Source organism: Rutidosis leptorrhynchoides, chromosome 7 (assembly GCF_046630445.1).
Source record: "Rutidosis leptorrhynchoides isolate AG116_Rl617_1_P2 chromosome 7, CSIRO_AGI_Rlap_v1, whole genome shotgun sequence".
NCBI lineage: Eukaryota > Viridiplantae > Streptophyta > Magnoliopsida > Asterales > Asteraceae > Rutidosis > Rutidosis leptorrhynchoides.
Genome location: NC_092339.1, coordinates 292,213,663 through 292,233,022, shown reverse-complemented (window position 1 = coordinate 292,233,022; position 19,360 = coordinate 292,213,663). Strand labels below are relative to the sequence as shown.

Below are 19,360 nucleotides of genomic sequence, written 5' to 3'. Positions count from 1 at the left end.
TATCCCAAGTTTTGTAGGCATAAGTCAATTGTTATCTTTTTGCACAACCCACTTTAAAACCATGGAAAAAGCAATGGTGAGTCCCTTTCATTAATGTGGGGTCATTTATATTTAAGTGGTTTTTCCCTCTCATCTCATTGTCAAAATAAATAAATAACTTAACTATAACTATAACTATAACTATAACTATAACTTAACTATAATAATAATAATATAATAATAATAATAATAATAATAATAATAATAATAATAATAATAATAATAAAGTAATAAGTAATAATATAATAATAAAAAGTAAAGAAAGAAAAAGAATATAAGTTGGTGTAGGTGGGTACTAAGACATCTCATCTTAATTGTATTATTATCACTTATCACTACAACAATAGTACTATTATTCTTGATTAGCAATAAATATAAATATAATATAAATTAAATATTAAATTTAAATATTTAAATATAAGCATAATGATTTAATGATAATAATAATAAATAAAATAAAAATAGACACTGTAATGTTTTTTTAATAAATCGGTTAAATAAATTAAAATTAACTACAGTATCTACCATTTACAATCTTTGTCTTTTCAGAGATCTTGAAACGGAAAACTTGAAAAAACCCCTTTTCTCCCCCTCTGTTCTTCCATTTCATTTTCATTTCTTTTATTAAGATTTAACTGAATATGCAAATACCTTTAAAATTTTAAATAAATCACAAGAAACAACAATTAATAAAGTCTTTTGGTTGTTCTTATACACACTAAATCTTGAACCGCCAGCAAGTAATTTTGTTTAAATCGCTGGCATTATTTTGATTTCTAGGGTTTGAGATCTTTTAGGGTTTCATAATTTAAAAGCTTGAATTAAGCTGCAAATGCGCGTGCCTATGAAGATCTAGGGTTTCTTAATATTCGTTGACTGATTCTTCCCATGGCGACCACAAAACGTGCTTATAAGCTACGTATCCTTCAATTATTATTAATTTAATTATTTTATTTAATCATCTGCATTTTTGTGATCTAGTGTAGTGTTTTAATCTTTATATGCTAAATGTATATAATAAAATAATTATGTTTGTTTGTGTATGATTGGTGAACTTAACTGGATATATGATATATAGAGGAATTTGTAGCTCATGCTTCAACTGTAAATTGTTTAAAAATTGGGAGGAAATCTTCAAGAGTTCTTGTTACTGGTGGTGAAGATCATAAAGTTAACCTATGGGCTATTGGCAAGCCAAATGCTATCTTGGTAAATTACATAATTAGCCCTCAAAATTCTGTTACATTAATAAGAGCTCATATATACAATGCATACATCATTCTGGTTCTGAAGGCTTTCGTTTTTCGAACACATTCATACAATGGCAAACGATTGAATATTAAGAATTTTGTTGTGGCACTCACTATTATATTTTATGTGTGTTTATGTTAATTATGTTACAGAGTTTGTCTGGACATTCAAGTGGAATTGATTCGGTCAGTTTTGATTCGTCTGAAGTGCTGGTAGCTGCAGGAGCTGCAAGTGGTACAATCAAGTTGTGGGACTTGGAAGAAGCAAAGAGTATGTATGCTACATAACTTACTAGTTCATTGAACAATGAACGTTGAATGTGTTATGTGTTTTGGTAAATGATGTGGTTTAATATGAATAATATGCTTGTCTCACAGTTGTTCGAACTCTTACGGGTCATCGATCCAATTGCATATCATTGGATTTTCATCCATTTGGGGAGTTTTTTGCATCTGGATCATTGGACACGAATTTAAAGATATGGGATATCAGACGAAAAGGGTGTATACATACATATAAGGGTCATACACGAGGGGTCAATGCGATACGATTTACTCCAGATGGGCGTTGGGTGGTATCTGGTGGAGAGGACAACAGTGTGAAGGTCAGAACATGTTTTTATTTTTTATTTTCTACCATTCATTTTTATAATTTTAGGCCTTGTAACACGAATATATAACAATGTCTTTTACATGAATGTTAGTTTACTTGTAAAATTGGTTTTGTTGTATTTCTAACATTGAAACGTTGTGGCAGCTGTGGGATTTAACTGCGGGGAAGCTTTTACATGATTTCAAGTTTCATGAGGGCCAGGTCCAATGCATTGATTTTCATCCGAATGAATTCTTGATGGCTACAGGTTGGTATTTGTGATTTTATGCTGCAAATGTTTGATTTCACATGTTCAATGATTCTAATACTGTTGCTATAGTGGGTGAATTAGACATTTAATCTTCTTTGTTTATTCGTCTATTATTCAAATATTAATATTAATATGTGTGTTATTGGCGCTCACTGTAACGTGCTCGTTCATGGTTAATCAAGAGGATATATTCAATTTTGCTTCGTTTGATGATAATTGAACTAGATATTATCGTACTCACACATGTGATAAGAATAAGCAAAATGAGTTTTTTTTTTTTTTTTTTTTTTTTTTTTTTTGCAAGGATTGGTGGATCATGATAGCACATAACCTACTATTATTTTTTCACTGGTTTGTTATTGATCTTATATTCTTGTGATTTTTTTAGCTGAACTACGAGTAGAGGTTACATGGTTGTAGTAATAGTCCTTTTTGCTTGTTACTATGAGTAGAGGTTACACGTTTGCACTAATAGTCCTTTTTGCTTGGATTAATAATTAATATGTGGCAGGCTCTGCTGATAAAACCGTTAAGTTCTGGGACCTAGAAACTTTGGAACTCATAGGTTCTGCTGGACCAGAGGTAAATACTTCGAGGTCAATTAGTATAGACTCTTTCAATACTTGATTCCGTTTTGCAGGTCCCATTTTTAAGTTTATGAATTTGTATACACTGGTCCACCTAATACTTTCATCCCCTTGTTTGTTTTCTTATTACATTTCAGACAAGTGGAGTGCGTTGTATGACGTTTAATCCTGATGGGAAAACCCTTTTATGTGGTTTGCATGAGAGTCTAAAGGTAGGATCTTTATAGTAATCTTTTTATAACGACATTGATACTCGTTTTTACGTAACTTTAGATATATTTTAAATACACAAATTACGTGTTTTAGGTGTATTCATGGGAACCAATTAGAAACCATGACTCAGTAGACGTGGGATGGTCAAAGTTGTCGGATCTCAATATGCATGAAGGGAAGCTTCTTGGTTGCTCTTACAATCAAAGCTGTGTAGGAGTTTGGGTTGTCGATATCTCGGTAATATTTATATATATATATTGCCTTTATTAGTTGAAATATTCAATGTTGGTTATTTTTTTTTATCTAATGAGCCTTTGATCTCATGCAGAGAATCGAACCGTATAACGTGTCTAAGATAAATGGCCGTCAACAACAGATATCTAACTCTAGTGGAAATCCTTCGGTTCTGACCGAAAATTCCACAAAATCCAGTTCAGGCAGGCTGTCGGTTTCACATAACACTGATCCAATTGTAAAGGACACGAAATCGTTAGCAAGACTTTCAGTTAGTCAAAATTCAGAACCGTCCAATAAGGATTCAAAAACCTTTTCATGTATGTCTTTTTTTGTTTTTGTTTTTTTTTAACTTTTTACTTGTCTGCTCTTATGTGACTACTATTCATCTCCTTTGCATTGTTGCAAACGGCGGTTGCGGTGGTTTAGTGACTAGTCTGTCCCGTTTCGCCCAAAAACGTCTAATTTGTCGGTCAACGCTAAAGGTCTAGGTCAAAGTTGGTCAACATCGGTCAAAAGTTGACATTTTGTTTGCCCTTGTTTTATTGTAAACGAAAATCTCAATCTCACTTAAAAATTAGATGGGAAAAACACCGACTTACATAGTATCCTTTAAAGATGTGAATCATTTATTTTTAAAATACTTATGCTTGAAATATTTATATTTAATAAACTTTACCTAAAAGTCAACGTTGGTCAACGTCTATCTCGACCCCCTTTGACCGAGTCGACCTTTCAAGGTCCCGACCAGTTGCGGTAGCAGGAATTTTTTTCACCAGGGGCGAAATTTTTTTTGGGCAAAATATGGAGGTTTTGGGCCAAAATATGGAGGTTTTTGGGCAAAATTTGGAGGCTTTTGGGAAAAATATGAAGGTTTTAGGGCAAAATATGGAGGTTTTGGGGCAAAATATGGAGAGGCTTTGGGGGGAAAAAATCCACTGAGGGCAAAATTGAAAAATCCAAAAATTTTGCACTAAAAATTGCAAATCCACTGGGGGCGGGTGTCCCCCTTGTCCCTTTTAATTTTCGCCCCTGGTCTTGACCGACTCATCCCGTATCGCGTCTTTTTCAACCTTGCTCGTGTGTAATGATTATGATACTCATTATATATATTGTACTTAATGAAGCCACAGGAAATATACCTCAAAAGATGTATCCTAACGTCGTTCAAAAGATAAGTCCGACCGGTTCAGTTTCAGTTACAAGTGCACAAGCAGCTTCAAAACGAAACGCTACAAAAAGTCAACCAACACAAATCGTGTCAACCTTTAACATTGCTCCTGTAGTTGTACCAAGAAACAATGTTGAGTTAAGAAGAGAAGGTAACTATGGTAGAGTAACAACACCAACTATGGTTCAGTCAAAAACACCCGATTCTCGCAAGTTCTCAAATTTGAAAGATGAAACCGATAAGCCACTCTCTTCTGTGAATGATGTCAGCGACACTGAATCAAGTCGAATTGCTGACAGAAATGGATTTACTTCTCCAAAAGGCTTGGCCTTTGAAATTCCAGCTAAGGAGCCAAGTTTTGAAGAGAACAGATTTCAACAGAATGTGGTGAACGAGTCGGGGTCAAATTACCAAACTGAAATTTGTAAGTGTAAAATTCTCTGATTGCTTTAATATATGTTTTGAAGAACCCGTTAAGCCGATATTTCATTTACTGAAGAACTGTGAACATGCGCTTCTTATATGAAATGTATCATTTGTATCTGATATCTTGTGTTTGACTTGCGATCATGTGTTTGACTTGTAGATTTAGTATATACGAGTACCATTATTGATTTGACACATACTTGTATATCACATGCTTAGTATCAGTTTCATTTTATTTATTTATTAAAATACTGTTAAGTATCTGTAATATTGAAATTGCTTTAGTCCTATATGTTTTTTTAGCATGACAGTCATTGTGTCTTAGATTGAATTAATTACAAAATTTTTGAGTGAAATTTTTGTCTCCGTTATGGGGTTGACTAGTCAAAAACCTCCTTTTCCATTTTCTTTTATTTCAAGGCTGCAGTTTCTTTGGTTATCGAAAACTATACCGAGTAACATTATTTTTGTAACGATTATCGCAGATGAAGGTCGCCTACCACGGTCAAACAGAGAAACTTTCTCTTTGGAAAGTAAACGAAGAGGTATGATAACCTTTCTTACGTTCAGGCTTTCTGTTTTTAAGCTTTCAACGAGTATGAATGAAAATAATTTTGCTAATATACATTTAGGAAGAACACGTCCACTTGTTTCTACTTGGAACAGAAAAGAAAGGTCTTATCATGACACTCTTCCTTCTAGAAGCTTCTCCGATAGCAACTCTACTGTCAACCAGCTACCGAATACTACGGTATGACACATCCAGTAGCATCCATACATCTCCCGTTTGTTATGTATAAAAGCAGTGTTGCGGACTCGGAATCACTCGGTCAAACTCAGTCAAACTTGGTCAAACTTGGTCAAAACTCGTTCAAACTCAGGATTATTCGTAAAATGAGTGAAAATTGGTTAAAACTTGGTCAAAATCGGTGAAAGTCAAACTTAGTCATCATTCGAGTACTCACGAGTTGCCGAGCACTCCTTAATAAGTCCCTACCAAGTAGAGATTCTTGCAACCTTGTACAAAAGGTGACCTCACTATGTTTTTCTTGTGGTATTTTAAGTCTATGCAGAAACTGTTATCTGAATCTGCTATGAAGGAAGCGGAGTCGGTCACAGAAGAAAATACTGTTGCAGACATAATGGGTCGGCATGATCAGTTTGTATCTTCGATGCAATCTCGTCTGGCCAAGCTACAGGTTACTTTTCTTTTATTTTTCTGTTGGCATTACATTCTAATATCTGTTCTGTTACTGTACATGTGCTTCCCCATGTGATTTTTCTCATGCTTAATAAAGAAGTTATATTGTTTGGGAAGAAAAATACAGTATATATTTACCACTCCTTTTCCTAGCGAGTATTCTTTGAGAAAAAACTTATCGCTTGAATGTGGCAAGGTTGATAATGATACGCGTACTTCCGTATTCAGCGCTCGTGCGTATCACGTGCTTGCGAACGCTTCTATATGAAGTCTTACTTTCGCATCTGGTTGGGCGCACATATGCATTTTTGCGTTGCGCACATGATTAAGATCCATTCCTTATTTAGTAGTTAGGATTCTTTCTTACTTTATAGAATTTATGGTAAGTAGTTATTGAGAATCCAGGATTGATTAAGATATCTAAGATTAGGGATTGATATAAATACAAACCATAATCTCTATCATTAAACACATCATGTTTTGGATACTCGAACACCGACACATCTAAAACTACGATTATGATTTTCGGTTACAGGTATATTCTTTGAACATAAAACCGTACGAAAACCATAAGCCATCGTACTGGTTCATCCGATGATGGTGGACTTATTTGACCACCCAATATAGATCATCATCTCACGATAACCGGACCGGAGAGTTAAAACCATATTGTCCTTAAAAGTCAATATATTGCAATCAGACATGTAGTCAGTCCCTGAGACAAATACGACAAATACATGTTCGATTAAATGGCACCATCCGTGGGACTCGAACCCACGAGGGATTTTCGAAAGGGATTGGCTCAAATTGAGACACCTGTTGAATACATTTTCCATTTCTTTTCTCGTTAGATATCCATCCATGGTCACCAACTCAAACAGCCCCGGAGACATAAAGTCCTTAAACTTGATGTTTTACGTATATCTCGTTAAAGAAAAATACTAACATACAATTACACACATACAAAACAGCTTTGCTCAAAAATAGAAACCAAAATTAACATTGGACTGGCATACCTGAAAATAAAGTCAACATCAAAGGGGTGTGGGATTTGTATGTCGAAACAATGAAATAAAATACAAAAGAGCCTTTAAATTCAACAATATATAATCTTAAAAATCAGGGTATATAAGTCGTTCATTGGGAACCATCTATGTTATAAACTTATTTACAACTCTAACTCTCACGCCGACCACCATCGATGCAATATAGCTACTAGTCTCTACTCGTTTCACCATAAAATCAAGAAAGAAAGAAAGAAAAGAACTAACACACACTAAAGTGAAAGAAGGGGGTAAAATTGATTTACTTTGCCAAAAAACTCTTAGATCAGATTTCCCCTCTGCTTTTTCTTTAGTATGTGTTAATTCTTCTATTTTTTATTTTATTTTTTGTTTTTATAGTGAAATGAGTGTAGACTAGTAGCTATGTTGCATTGATGGTGGTTAGAGTGAGAGTTAGAGATGTAAAAAAGATTATAATTGAGATAATTCTCGATGAATGACTTAAATACCTGTATTTTTAAGATTATATTTACTTTAGTTTAAGGGTTCTTTTGTCATTTTATTTCGTTGTGTTTCAAATTGCAAATTCCACACATCATTGATGTTTTGATTTTGTTTTGAGGGTTGCTTGTCCAATATTAATTTTTGTTTCTATATTTGTGCAATATTGTTCTGTGAGTAATCGTATGGTAGAATTTTTCTTTAATGAGACATATGTAAAACATCAAGTTTAAGGACTTTACGTCTCAAGGACTGGTTGAGTTGGTGACCATAACGAGTAAACAAATGGAAAGTGTATTCAACAATGTCTCAATCTGACTATATGTCCGATCAAGTGGCCTGTCTTCATTATATTATAGGGGCGTGACTCATATCCGAAGCTCAATTAAAAGTGGGAGAAATTGCTTTTGAAGCTCTTCTATAATAGCGACAACTGACAAATCGATAAATATATATGGATAGTTATCATTAAACTTTGTCTTGCTAGACATAAAATCTGAATTTATGCACTTTCATGTGTGTCCAGGACTTCAAGTTTAAGTATTTTATACAAACAGTGTAGCACATGAGAGTTTTTTTTATAGAACTTTTGAATGAGCTTTGCAATAAAAAACCAATATCTTACTAGATGACTTTTTAATTTCAATGGATACTTTGGTAGATCAAAACTCAGGATTATTGGTTCAAATTTGGCATTATTCGAAAAATCGGTCAAAACTAGGTCAAAGTTAAACTTGGTCCACATTCGATTACTCCTTGTCGGCTATTCCCTAAAAAGTCCCGACAGAGTAGTATTTTCAACCTTGACACAATCAATCAATTTGTTTTTAAGGATACTTGAAATTAGTTGCTAATTTATGTTATTTGCAGATGGTCCATAGATGCTGGGACAAGAATGATATTAAAGGAGCAATTAATGCAATGTTGAGAATGTCTGATCATTCTGTGAGTAAAGTTTGGTTAACACCTCATTTTTTTTATATTTCATTAATATTTGCTTGCCTTCACAATTAGTTTTTAATGATGATGCAGGTGAGTGCAGATATAGTAAGCCTTTTGATAGCAAAAATCGATACGATCACGTTGGACATTTGTTCCTGCTTACTACCTCTCCTTGCCAGTCTCCTGGACAGTGACGTCGATAGGTATGTTATGGCTCTTTACGTGAGATAACTTTTAGTGCTTGATAAGTCGTATTTTAATGGTTGAACATTTGACTTGGCAACTAGTTTAGTAGAGCTGTTTGACAATTGCTCAAGTAATATAAATGGTATTAATTTTAATCATTCTCAATCATGGCAAAACACAAAATTTATTAACGTTAAAGTCCGAGAATGTTTTATTAGTGTGTGCAAATGTAAATTTCAATTGTAAGCTTATCAAATAGAAGATAAGTGGTGGTGTTTGAGAACACTCAAAAAGGAAATTGCTGTATTCAACAATGGGAGTCAAATGTATTTTTAGTTTTCTACCTCTAAGATCAAAGTACCTTATACTCTTAATATCAAGAGGGATATATACACTCTGCATGTTATTCTTCTTTATCGTTATCGTTATTATGATGTCAATGTTAACACGTAATTATTTTAGGCATGGAGTATTATCACTAGAATTGTTGCTAAAGTTGGTGCGGGTATTTGGTTCTGTTATATATTCCTCTTTACAAGCATCATCCTCTGTTGGTGTTGATATCGAGGCCGAGCAAAGGTCAGTTTTGTATATACAAGAATTATCAATTTAGCTTATTAACCTCTTGTATTGTGTTTGGAGATTGGTACCTACAAACTTTTACGAGTAAATCACAAATGGGCTCTTCTGGTTATACTTTGAGTCAGAAGGGTATTTAAAAAAAGTCGTTTTATTTCTTGTTTATACTATGATTATATAAAATGTAGTAGTAGAGTTTTTTTTTATATCTGATTTAACTTTTTAAAGATTTATTTAGAACCCAAGAAACGAAAAAAAAAAAAAAAAAAAATTTTTGCGGTTTGTCCTGTCTCATTTTGACGAACATTTAAAAGTCAACAATTAAAAGTCAACTGATGTCAATTAGGCTGGAGCGCTGTAACCTCTGTTATCTGGAGCTTGAAAAGATCAAGCGTTCCTTACCACTCCTAACCAGGTTAGTTTTCACTTCAATTTTATCTTTTTATCTATAAATATCAAACAAGTATCTAATTGTGGTTGTTTATGATCTTTCAGACGGGGCGGGTCAGTTGCCAAATCAGCACATGAGTTGACCATTGCACTACAAGAATTCTCATAAGTTTGGGTGAAGATTTATTTGAAACAGAAATTAGGGTTTTTTTTACTTGTTTCATTTTAGGGTAGGAAAATTTGAAGACTCAACTGCGGTGTTGCGCTGATGGGAGATTTATGTACATTTGATTCGATGCAAATATGCACAACATCCTTCAATGACCGATTCAATTTTTGGAGGCCAAACCCGCAGGCTTGTATACCAACTTTTGGTCAAGGAAATGACACCACTAATCGAGATGTATACCAACCCAACCCCACCCGACCTAGTAAATATTTAGAGATCACGTGAGTGAGGAGTTAATTGATTGGTTTATTTATTAATACTATTTACTTAGTGATTAGATCACCTGAAATGTATTTGATGTTTGTAACTTGTTTGTAGGCATGGATTGGTTAAGTTGTGAACGTTGCCTACTTTTTTGGTTAATTTGTGCTTGGTTTGAAAGCTCGTTAGAACCGTGCAACCTGTTCTGTTGGTTTGACACTAGGGGCTCGAGTTTTGGGCGTGAATATATAGTAATTTATATTATCATATTAAACAAACAATCCCGTCTTTTTGTCATGGTAGCAGACTGAAGTCAATAATCACGACTGTAAGTAGAACAATTCAACAGTCTCATTTGATACTCACTAGCTTTAATTTGTCTACAAATGATAACATACAGAAATATACTGAAAAGGTGTAGAGTCTGCATCTAAGTTTATCCGTTTCTGAATTAACAACCTACAAACAGAAAGATCATGATGACTAATTAACAAATGATTTGATTGATGAAATATTTAAGGTGTTTTATATCTGTATACTAAAATTCACTTTTTTTTGTTCTCACTTTCTTCCATTTTAAAACGATAATTTATTGATTTATTTTCTTTCTTATTTTGATTCTTCAGTTTTATTTATTTTTATTTTTGACATCCTTCTTTTCTTGACAACACTCTGGTATGCGTTGTGAACTGAATAAGCCGAAAGTAATTTTGAATTATAGATATTGCCATTTTGATAAAGCTTTTTTCTTTTTCTTTTTTAATTTAAAATCGTAAAAATAGAAGTTCATTGAACCCATTTTAACAATACGCAAGATCCATTAATCCTTAAAAAATCATAAATCATAAATTGTCCTATAACCCAAAACATCCTCCAAGTCTCCAACCCTCTTTCACAATAGTAATTCTGAAACCACCCCCTCTATACTATACTGACAAGTGACATCCCATCACTATTTTTGTTTCTTTTTTAATTAGTTATAACTAGTCCGGACCGGCCCGCGCGATGCGGCGGGAACTTTCGGCCGGCGTATTCATATTTAACGCAGTTTTATTTACAGAAGGAAAAACGGGTCATTTGTTATGCGTCGTTGGTGGTGTCGTCGTCTTTAGTGTTTTTTAAAATCTGTCTGGTTCGAACGTAGTTAGTTTCGTTTTGTTGATAAAATTATTTCGAGCCTAATGGTGCTGGCGAAAAAATTTAATTTGCGGCGAGCAGGAAGATACGGGCTGTCGTTGTGTTTAGCGTTTTTTTAAAAAGTGTCCGTTTCGAACGTAGTTAGTATCGTTTTGTTCATAAAATTATTTCGAGTCTGAGGCTGCCCTCGGAAAAATTTAACACGTGCCTAGCGGGAAGATACAGGTTGTCGTTGTGTTTAGCGTTTTTTGAGAAGTATCTGTTTCGCGTGTAGTTAGTCCCGTTGGGTTCGTAAGATTTTTCCGAGTTGAACGGTGGTCTTTGAAAAATTTAACTCGCACCTAGCGAGAAGATAGAGCCCATTATAAATTCGGGTGGAATAAGTTTCTTATATTTTAATTAAATTATATATTTACAATTTTTACCCCTTAAAAAGTGTAAATTTGAGGGACCGTTGTCGAAATATAGGAAAAATTGAGGGACCGTTTGTAATGTAAACGCAAACTCAAAACTACAATCTTATATAATTAAAACTATTGGATAATAATAATAAAGAATGTGGAGTTACAGAGTAAAAAGTTTTGCTTTTTTTTGATAACTAATAAGTGTAATTATATTAATACAATTAATAATACTAATAATAATATTATTAGTAATAATATCAATAAAGTGACTAGTAATAATAAATAATAATATGATCATATCAATAATGATAATTATAATAGATTTAATTACTAATAATGATAATCATGTATAAAACCTTTATATATATTCAACTATTATTATTGGATAATAATAATAAAGAATGTGGAGTTACAGAGTAAAAAGTTTTGCTTTTTTTTATTAGATGATTGCATGTTCGAATCTCGAGCTTATTACATGGTTGAGTTTTCGGTTGAGGTAATAGCCAGGTATCATCTCTTCAGGAGTGAGTTGGTGCAACACATGGTTAGCGTGTCCCTGCAGATCTACACGTTTTTATGAAGTATTATATTAGATTATATATTATATATTATACATTATATACTTCGTAATGTATATTATTATATTATATAAATCATAATCATAATAATTATTATTACATCATGATTATATATATATATATATATATATATATATATATATATATATATATATATATATATATATATATATATATATATATATATATATATATATACTCCCTCCGTCCCAGATTAATTGTCCCCAGACAAAAAACACACAGTTTTAGGAAATCCCACTAACTTTATTTCTCCACCAATGAAATATCTTCTCTCTCCAGATCCACCAATGAAATATCTCATTTCCTTTCTATTTATGGAAGTAGACAATTAATTTGGGACATCCCAAAATGGAATACTGGACAATAATTTAGGGACGGAGGTAGTATATATATATAGGGGCAGGATTAATGGGGAAGTAACCAATCGGGGGGAAGCAAAAGTTTTTTTTTTCCGTTTTTTTGGAATTTGTTTTTTCAGGCATCAAGATTACACGAAAATATGAACATTTAGAAAAGACAATTCTTGATGAATGTTATTATTTAGACGGGAAAACGATTGACAAAAATAACATTCAAGATAATATTGTTCGCGAAGAATGTTAACGTTTTTTTTCTTCATGTTTTGTGAAGTAAAATTTAGCCCGATTAAGAGTTTAGGGTTTAGGGTTTGGTGTTTTGGGTTTATGGAATAAACCCAAAACACCAAACCCTAAACCCTAAACTCTAAACTGTTCGTATTAAAAACTCAATCTAAATCCCAAATCTAAACCCTAAACCCTAAATTTCTAAAGCCTAATATCTAAACCCTATAAACCCTAATATCTAAAATCTCAACATACGCTCGAAAAACACGATAATTGTTATATATTAGTTCTTCGAGCGTTTTCCCGCCAAAATAAAAACATTTATCACAAAGTGTCTTTATTAAATGTTTATATTTTCATCCAATCTATAATGTTCGTGAACAAAGTTTTTTCAAAAAACGAAAAAAAAATGATTTTGCTTCCCCCCGCTTCCCCCCGATTGGTTACTTCCCTCTTGATCCTACCACTATATATATATATATATATATATATATATATATATATATATATATATATATATATATATATATATATATATATATATATATATATATATATATATATATATATATATATATATATATATATAATCAAGAGGGAAGCACTTTTTTGGGAGAAAGTGGGGGAAGTAATTTTTTTTCGTTTTTTTCAATTTTTTTTTTCAGGAATCAAGATCACATGAAAATATGAACATTTAGAAAAGACACTTTGTGATGAATGTTACTATTTTGGCGGTAAAACGCTCGAAGAAAAAAAAAATGAAAACATTCAATGCATTGAATATTTTGATTCTGAGTTTTTTTTTAAGGGGGTTAGAAATTAGGGTTTAGAAATTAGGGGGTTAAAATTAGGGTTTTAGGTTTAGAAATTAGGGTTTATGGTTTAGTAATTAGGGTTTATGTGATGATCCGAAAAATTTTAACTTATTTAAACCAATTCTCTATACGATTTATTATTTTGACACGTTAAACAAAGTCTGTTAGATTGAGTCTAAAATTTTAGAATTGTTTCATATATACAATTACATTTGACTACTCTCGACGATTCATGAACAATTATATGTATGTATATATATATATATGTACAAGTAAAAACGACTTTCCTACAGTAAAATACTATTTGCTACAGTAAAACACTATTTGCTACAGTGAAACACTATTTGCTACATTGAACACTATTTGCTACAGTGCCACTATTTGCTACATTGAAACACTATTTGCTACAGTAAACACTATTTGCTACAGTAAACACTATTTGCTACATTACCACTATTTGCTACAGTAACACTATTTGCTACAGTACCACTATTTGATGTCGACGAACTAGCAAACAAAAACGGATAAGGCAGCCATGCGATCGTATGGCAAAAACACTGAAAACTCATGCGATCGCATGAGCTACAGTAAATGGAAAAGTAATATAAATAAGCCAGTTTGTTCGACGATATTTTTCACAATAAATTTTCTCTCAATATTTATATTTATATTATAATTATAATTTTAAATTTAAGTTTAATAATAATAAGGTATATACGAGGGTGTTTTTAATTCGGGTTTCCAACCGCTTTAAGCTAAGGAAATATTGGGTATTGTTCGGGGTATTGTTCTTGAATCCAAGGCCAACCATACAGTCGTCTACCATCATTACGTCTACGCAATTTGCCTACAATATTGAGTCTCAATATTGAACTGTGAGTTTGTAGTCTCCCTTTTTAAATACTTTAAATATTTTTTTGGGCTGAGAATACATGTAATTTATTTTAAACGCAATAAGACACAAGTACATACTAAATTCTACACTGAGTTAAACCAAAAATCCCTTAGCTTTGGTAACTAGTAGCTGCCAGTACATAGGATATGGACTGGTGGGCGCGAATAATTGTATATGGATCCATAGGGCTTGACATCCCCGTCCGAGCTAGAGCGCTAGCCTTTTAACGGACGTATGTTATTTGAGTTTATGACACGTTGGTTTGCGTGTATTAAAACGAATAGGGTAATTATCATTATAACGTTAAGTTTAGTTACCAGGGTGCTCTGTTACGTAGAATCTATTGATAAACTTTTGATGAAATCTTGTGGTCTATCTTTATGACTCGAGCAATTAAACCCATAACTCACCAACATTCGTGTTGACTTTTTAGCATGTTTTATTCTCAGGTCCTTAGAATGCTTCCGCTGTGATGTGCTTGTTGCCTGCATGGAGTGTCTCATGCTTTGTACAAAATTTATTGCATTCAAAATAAAACTGCGTTGTGTAATAAATAATTGGACTGTGATGTCAACCTGTAAATTAAAGACTTATGTATTTTGGGGTTTTGCTTATACCTAAGCACTCACCCATATGTTTATAACTTTCTATGTTTAGAAAGTCACTTATTTTAATGAATGCAATATTTTATCAAAACGTATCATATAGAGGTCAAAACCTCACTGTGGAATCAATGATTAACGTGCCGCGTCAATAGCGATTTTGACGGGTCGTTACAGTTTAGATTGAATATTTTAACACGAACGGTTTAGAGTTTAAGGTTTAGGGTTTTGGGTTTAGGGACTAAACCCAAAACCCAGAACCCTAAACCCTAAACTCTAAATCGGGTTAAATTTCGAAAAAAAACACTTCACACAAGATGAAAACAAAACGATGCAAAAAACTCAGAATCAAAAAAATTCAATGCATTGAATGTTTTCATTTATTTCTTCGAGCGTGTTACCGCCAAAATAATAATATTCGTCATAAAGTATCTTTTTTAAATGTTCATATTTTTACTTAATTTTGATGTTTGAAAAAAATTTCGAAAAAAGCCAAAATTTAAAAAAAAAAATTTACTTTCCCCCAAAAAAGTGATTCCCTCTTGATTATGAATATATATATATATATATATATATATATATATATATATATATATATATATATATATATAATTTTAGTTACATAATCATAATTAATTATTTGTTTTGAAGAAAACTAAATATACCTTTTTATCAAATTGATAAAATTCGTCAATGAAACATATAACAAACCCAAACATACATAACCACCAAACAACTAGACAAGCTAACCACCAAACAACTAGACAAGCTAACAACTAAACACCAACAAGACACCCTACCAAGACACGAACGAAACAAGCACAAACTAAACAACGACCCCATACAACGATCACACCAAATCCAACAAATTGTTAACGTCCTAAGCTACCACTCAAACAAAAAACTAACAATTATATAACATCAAACAGGAAGCACGAAACACTGCAAAAACACCTAAATATGAAAGTCACAACGTATCAATCGAACGCACGAAACAATCACATGAACTAACCGCTGGATTCCTCCACCGCCTTTTTGATGATTTTCTTCCTCTATTATGAGGTTTACTTAACTTGCCAACAACTTGTTTGAAGGAAGCGACTTCACCAACATGAGTTTCTTGGTTGTGGTCCACCTTGGATGAATGCTAACTATAATACATATGATGTATTAATTATATGGGGAGTGATTTGTACACAACTAATTTTTAGTTGTACACCATCAAATATATATTATCGTGGTGTGTTGCTAAAAATTGGTGGTGTATTATTATTATTATTATTATTATTATTATTATTATTATTATTATTATTATTATTATTATTATTATTATTATTATTATTATTATTATCATCATTATTATCATCATTATCATTATCATTATCATTATCATTATTATCATCATCATCATCATCATCATCATTATTATTATTATTATTATTATTATTATTATTATTATTATTATTATTATTATTATTATTATTATTATTATTATTATTATTATTATTATTATTATTATCATTATCATTATCATTATTATTATTATTATTATTATTATTATTATTATTATTATTATTATTATTATTATTATTATTATTATTATTATTATTATTATTATTATTATATTAAAGAGGAGGTGATCCTCACACACTACTTTTTAATTAATATACATCTAATTACATATTTTACCTTTAATTATTATATCTACAATAATAATATAAGTTCAACTCTCTAAATTAATTTATTGATTTATTTTTGATTGAAAAATGATATGGTTACTTGTCTCACATTGACAGTAGGAAGAAATGAGGGATGTAGTCTTTTAGCTATAAAGATGTTTGTCCCACATTGGTAGATGGAAGAAAGTGTGGGTGACTCTCTTGGTTATAAAAGGAGGTCATGAGTGAAATGTCCCGTTCATATCGATTATAAACGTTTCATATTAATTGATTTCGTTGCGAGATTTTGACCTCTATATGAGACGTTTTTCAAAGACTGCATTCGATTTTTAAAACAAACCATAACCTTTATTTTATCGATAAAGCTTTAAAACATTATGACGATCATCAAATAATGATAATCTAAAATATAGCGTTTCACACGACCATTACATAATAGTTTACAATAATATTACACTTCAACTTAAGTCTTCGAATGCAGTTTTTAAACAATATTATACAAGTATGGACTCCAAATCTTGTCCTTTATTTAGTATGCAACAGCGGAAGCTCTTAACAATCACCTAAGAATAAACATGCTTAAAACGTCAACAAAAAAATGTTGGTGAGTTATAGGTTTAACCTATATATTGATCAAATCGTAATAATAGACCACAAGATTTCATATTTTCAGTTTTCATAAATATACATCCCATACATAGAGATAAAAATTATTCAAATTGTGAACACCTGGTAACCGACATTAACAATATGCATATAGAATATCCCCATCATTCCGGGACTCCCTTCGGACATGATAAAATCGAAGTACTAAAGCAGTTCAAATTCTCTGACTGGGGCTTGTTAGTGTCCATAGATCTATCTTTAGGATTCGCGTCACTTAGGGGCCAGTTCCCTAATTATTAGGCTACCAAGCAAAAAGGGGCATATTCGATTTCGATAATTTAACCATAGAGTGTGTGTTGTTTGAAAAAAAATGCCTAATGCTTAGTCAATATAAGGTTACTAGTTTTTGTTTTCATGCTCATAAGTCATGCTAGTTGTCAAATGATGGTTCCCATATGTCTTGGTGACTCACAAGGGCTGCCAAGAGCTGATCATTGAAGTGTATATATGTAACGACCCGTCAAAATCGCTATTGACGCGGCACGTTAATCATTGATTCCACAGTGAGGTTTTGACCTCTATATGATACGTTTTGATAAAATATTGCATTCATTAAAATAAGTGACTTTCTAAACATAGAAAGTTATAAACATGTGGGCGAGTGCTTAGGTATAAGCAAAACCCCGAAATACATAAGTCTTTAATTTACAGGTTGACATCACAGTCCAATTATTTATTACACAACGCAGTTTTATTTTGAATGCAATAAACTTTGTACAAAGCATGAGAGACTCCATGCAGGCAACAAGCACATCACAGCGGAAGCATTCTAAGGACCTGAGAATAAAACATGCTAAAAAGTCAACACGAATGTTGGTGAGTTATAGGTTTAATTGCTCGAGTCATAAACATGTATAAAGATAGACCACAAGATTTCATCAAAAGTTTATCAATAGATTCTACGTAACAGAGCACCCTGGTAACTAAACTTAACGCTATAGTGATAATTACCCCATTCGTTTTAATACACGCAAACCAACGTGTCTTAAACTCAAATAACATACGTCCGTTAAAAGGCTAGCGCTCTAGCTCGGACGGGGATGTCAAGCCCTATGGATCCATATACAATTATTCGCGCCCACCAGTCCATATCCTATGTACTGGCAGCTACTAGTTACCAAAGCTAAGGGATTTTCGGTTTAACTCAGTGTAGAATTTTGTATGTACTTGTGTCTTATTGCGTTTAAAATAAATTGCATGTATTCTCAGCCCAAAAATATTTAAAGTATTTAAAAAGGGAGACTATAACTCACAGTTCAATATTGCGATTCAATATTGTAGGCAAATTGCGTAGACGTAATGATGGTAGACGACTGTATGGTTGGTCTTGGATTCAAGAACAATACCCCGAACAATACCCAAAATTTCCTTATTTTAAAACGGTTTGAAACCCGAATTAAAAATACCCTCGAATATACTTTATTATTATTAAACTTAAAATTAAAATTAAAATTATAATTATAAATATAAAATTTATGTAAAGAAATTATTATGAAAAATTCGTCGAGCAAAACTGACCTTTTATAGTACTTTTCGATTTACTGTAGCTCATGCGATCGCATGAGTTTTCAGTGTTTTTGCCATGCGATCGCATGGCCGCCTTTTCTGTTTTTGTTTGCTAGTTCGTCGACATCAAATAGTGTTTACTGTAGCAAATAGTGTTTTACTGTAGCAAATAGTGTTTACTGTAGCAAATAGTGTTTCACTGTAGCACTGTAGCAAAATACGGTTTCACTGTAGCAAATAGTGTTTTACTGTAGCAAAGTAATTGATAGTGTTCCAAATGAACATATATTTAGTAGCAATATCGTTCCAATATGTAAAGTTTTTAAATGTAATTTCCTTATTTTTAGTTGTAATAGTTAAATAAATAAGTGCGAAGACGAAAGACGCAAATCGCTCGAAAATGAAGATTTAAAGACAAAAACGAAGATTTGAAAGACCAAAACGTCCAAAAAGCTCA

At 32.2% G+C, this 19,360-nt stretch overlaps 1 protein-coding gene across 2 annotated transcripts; it reads left to right on the top strand.

The window, feature by feature from the left end:
• Window positions 1-654: 654 nt before the first annotated feature.
• LOC139857190 (katanin p80 WD40 repeat-containing subunit B1 homolog KTN80.4-like) lies at window positions 655-10,034 on the top strand. Of its 2 annotated transcripts, none has more exons than XM_071845926.1 (18): window positions 655-958; window positions 1,118-1,248; window positions 1,443-1,560; window positions 1,668-1,894; window positions 2,047-2,149; window positions 2,664-2,734; window positions 2,877-2,951; window positions 3,046-3,189; window positions 3,281-3,506; window positions 4,314-4,781; window positions 5,269-5,328; window positions 5,416-5,534; window positions 5,857-5,982; window positions 8,360-8,434; window positions 8,522-8,634; window positions 9,080-9,196; window positions 9,543-9,611; window positions 9,692-10,034. In XM_071845926.1, the coding sequence occupies exons 1-18, from the start codon at window positions 928-930 to the stop codon at window positions 9,753-9,755; spliced, it is 2,337 nt and encodes a 778-aa protein (XP_071702027.1). In that variant the 5' UTR covers window positions 655-927; the 3' UTR covers window positions 9,756-10,034. The 2 variants fall into 2 exon arrangements, with proteins under 2 accessions (XP_071702027.1, XP_071702026.1); XM_071845925.1 differs by having other exon boundaries at window positions 5,848-5,982.
• The last annotated feature ends 9,326 nt before the right edge of the window (window positions 10,035-19,360 follow it).

Excerpts from the sequence above, each read along its gene's own strand:
- LOC139857190 (XM_071845925.1), top strand. The coding sequence starts at position 928 with ATGGCGACCACAAAACGTGCTTATAAGCTAC. Across the intron at positions 2,735-2,876 it reads TAGGTTCTGCTGGACCAGAG|ACAAGTGGAGTGCGTTGTAT; the intron begins GTAAATACTTCG and ends ATTACATTTCAG. Across the intron at positions 9,197-9,542 it reads GATATCGAGGCCGAGCAAAG|GCTGGAGCGCTGTAACCTCT; the intron begins GTCAGTTTTGTA and ends GATGTCAATTAG.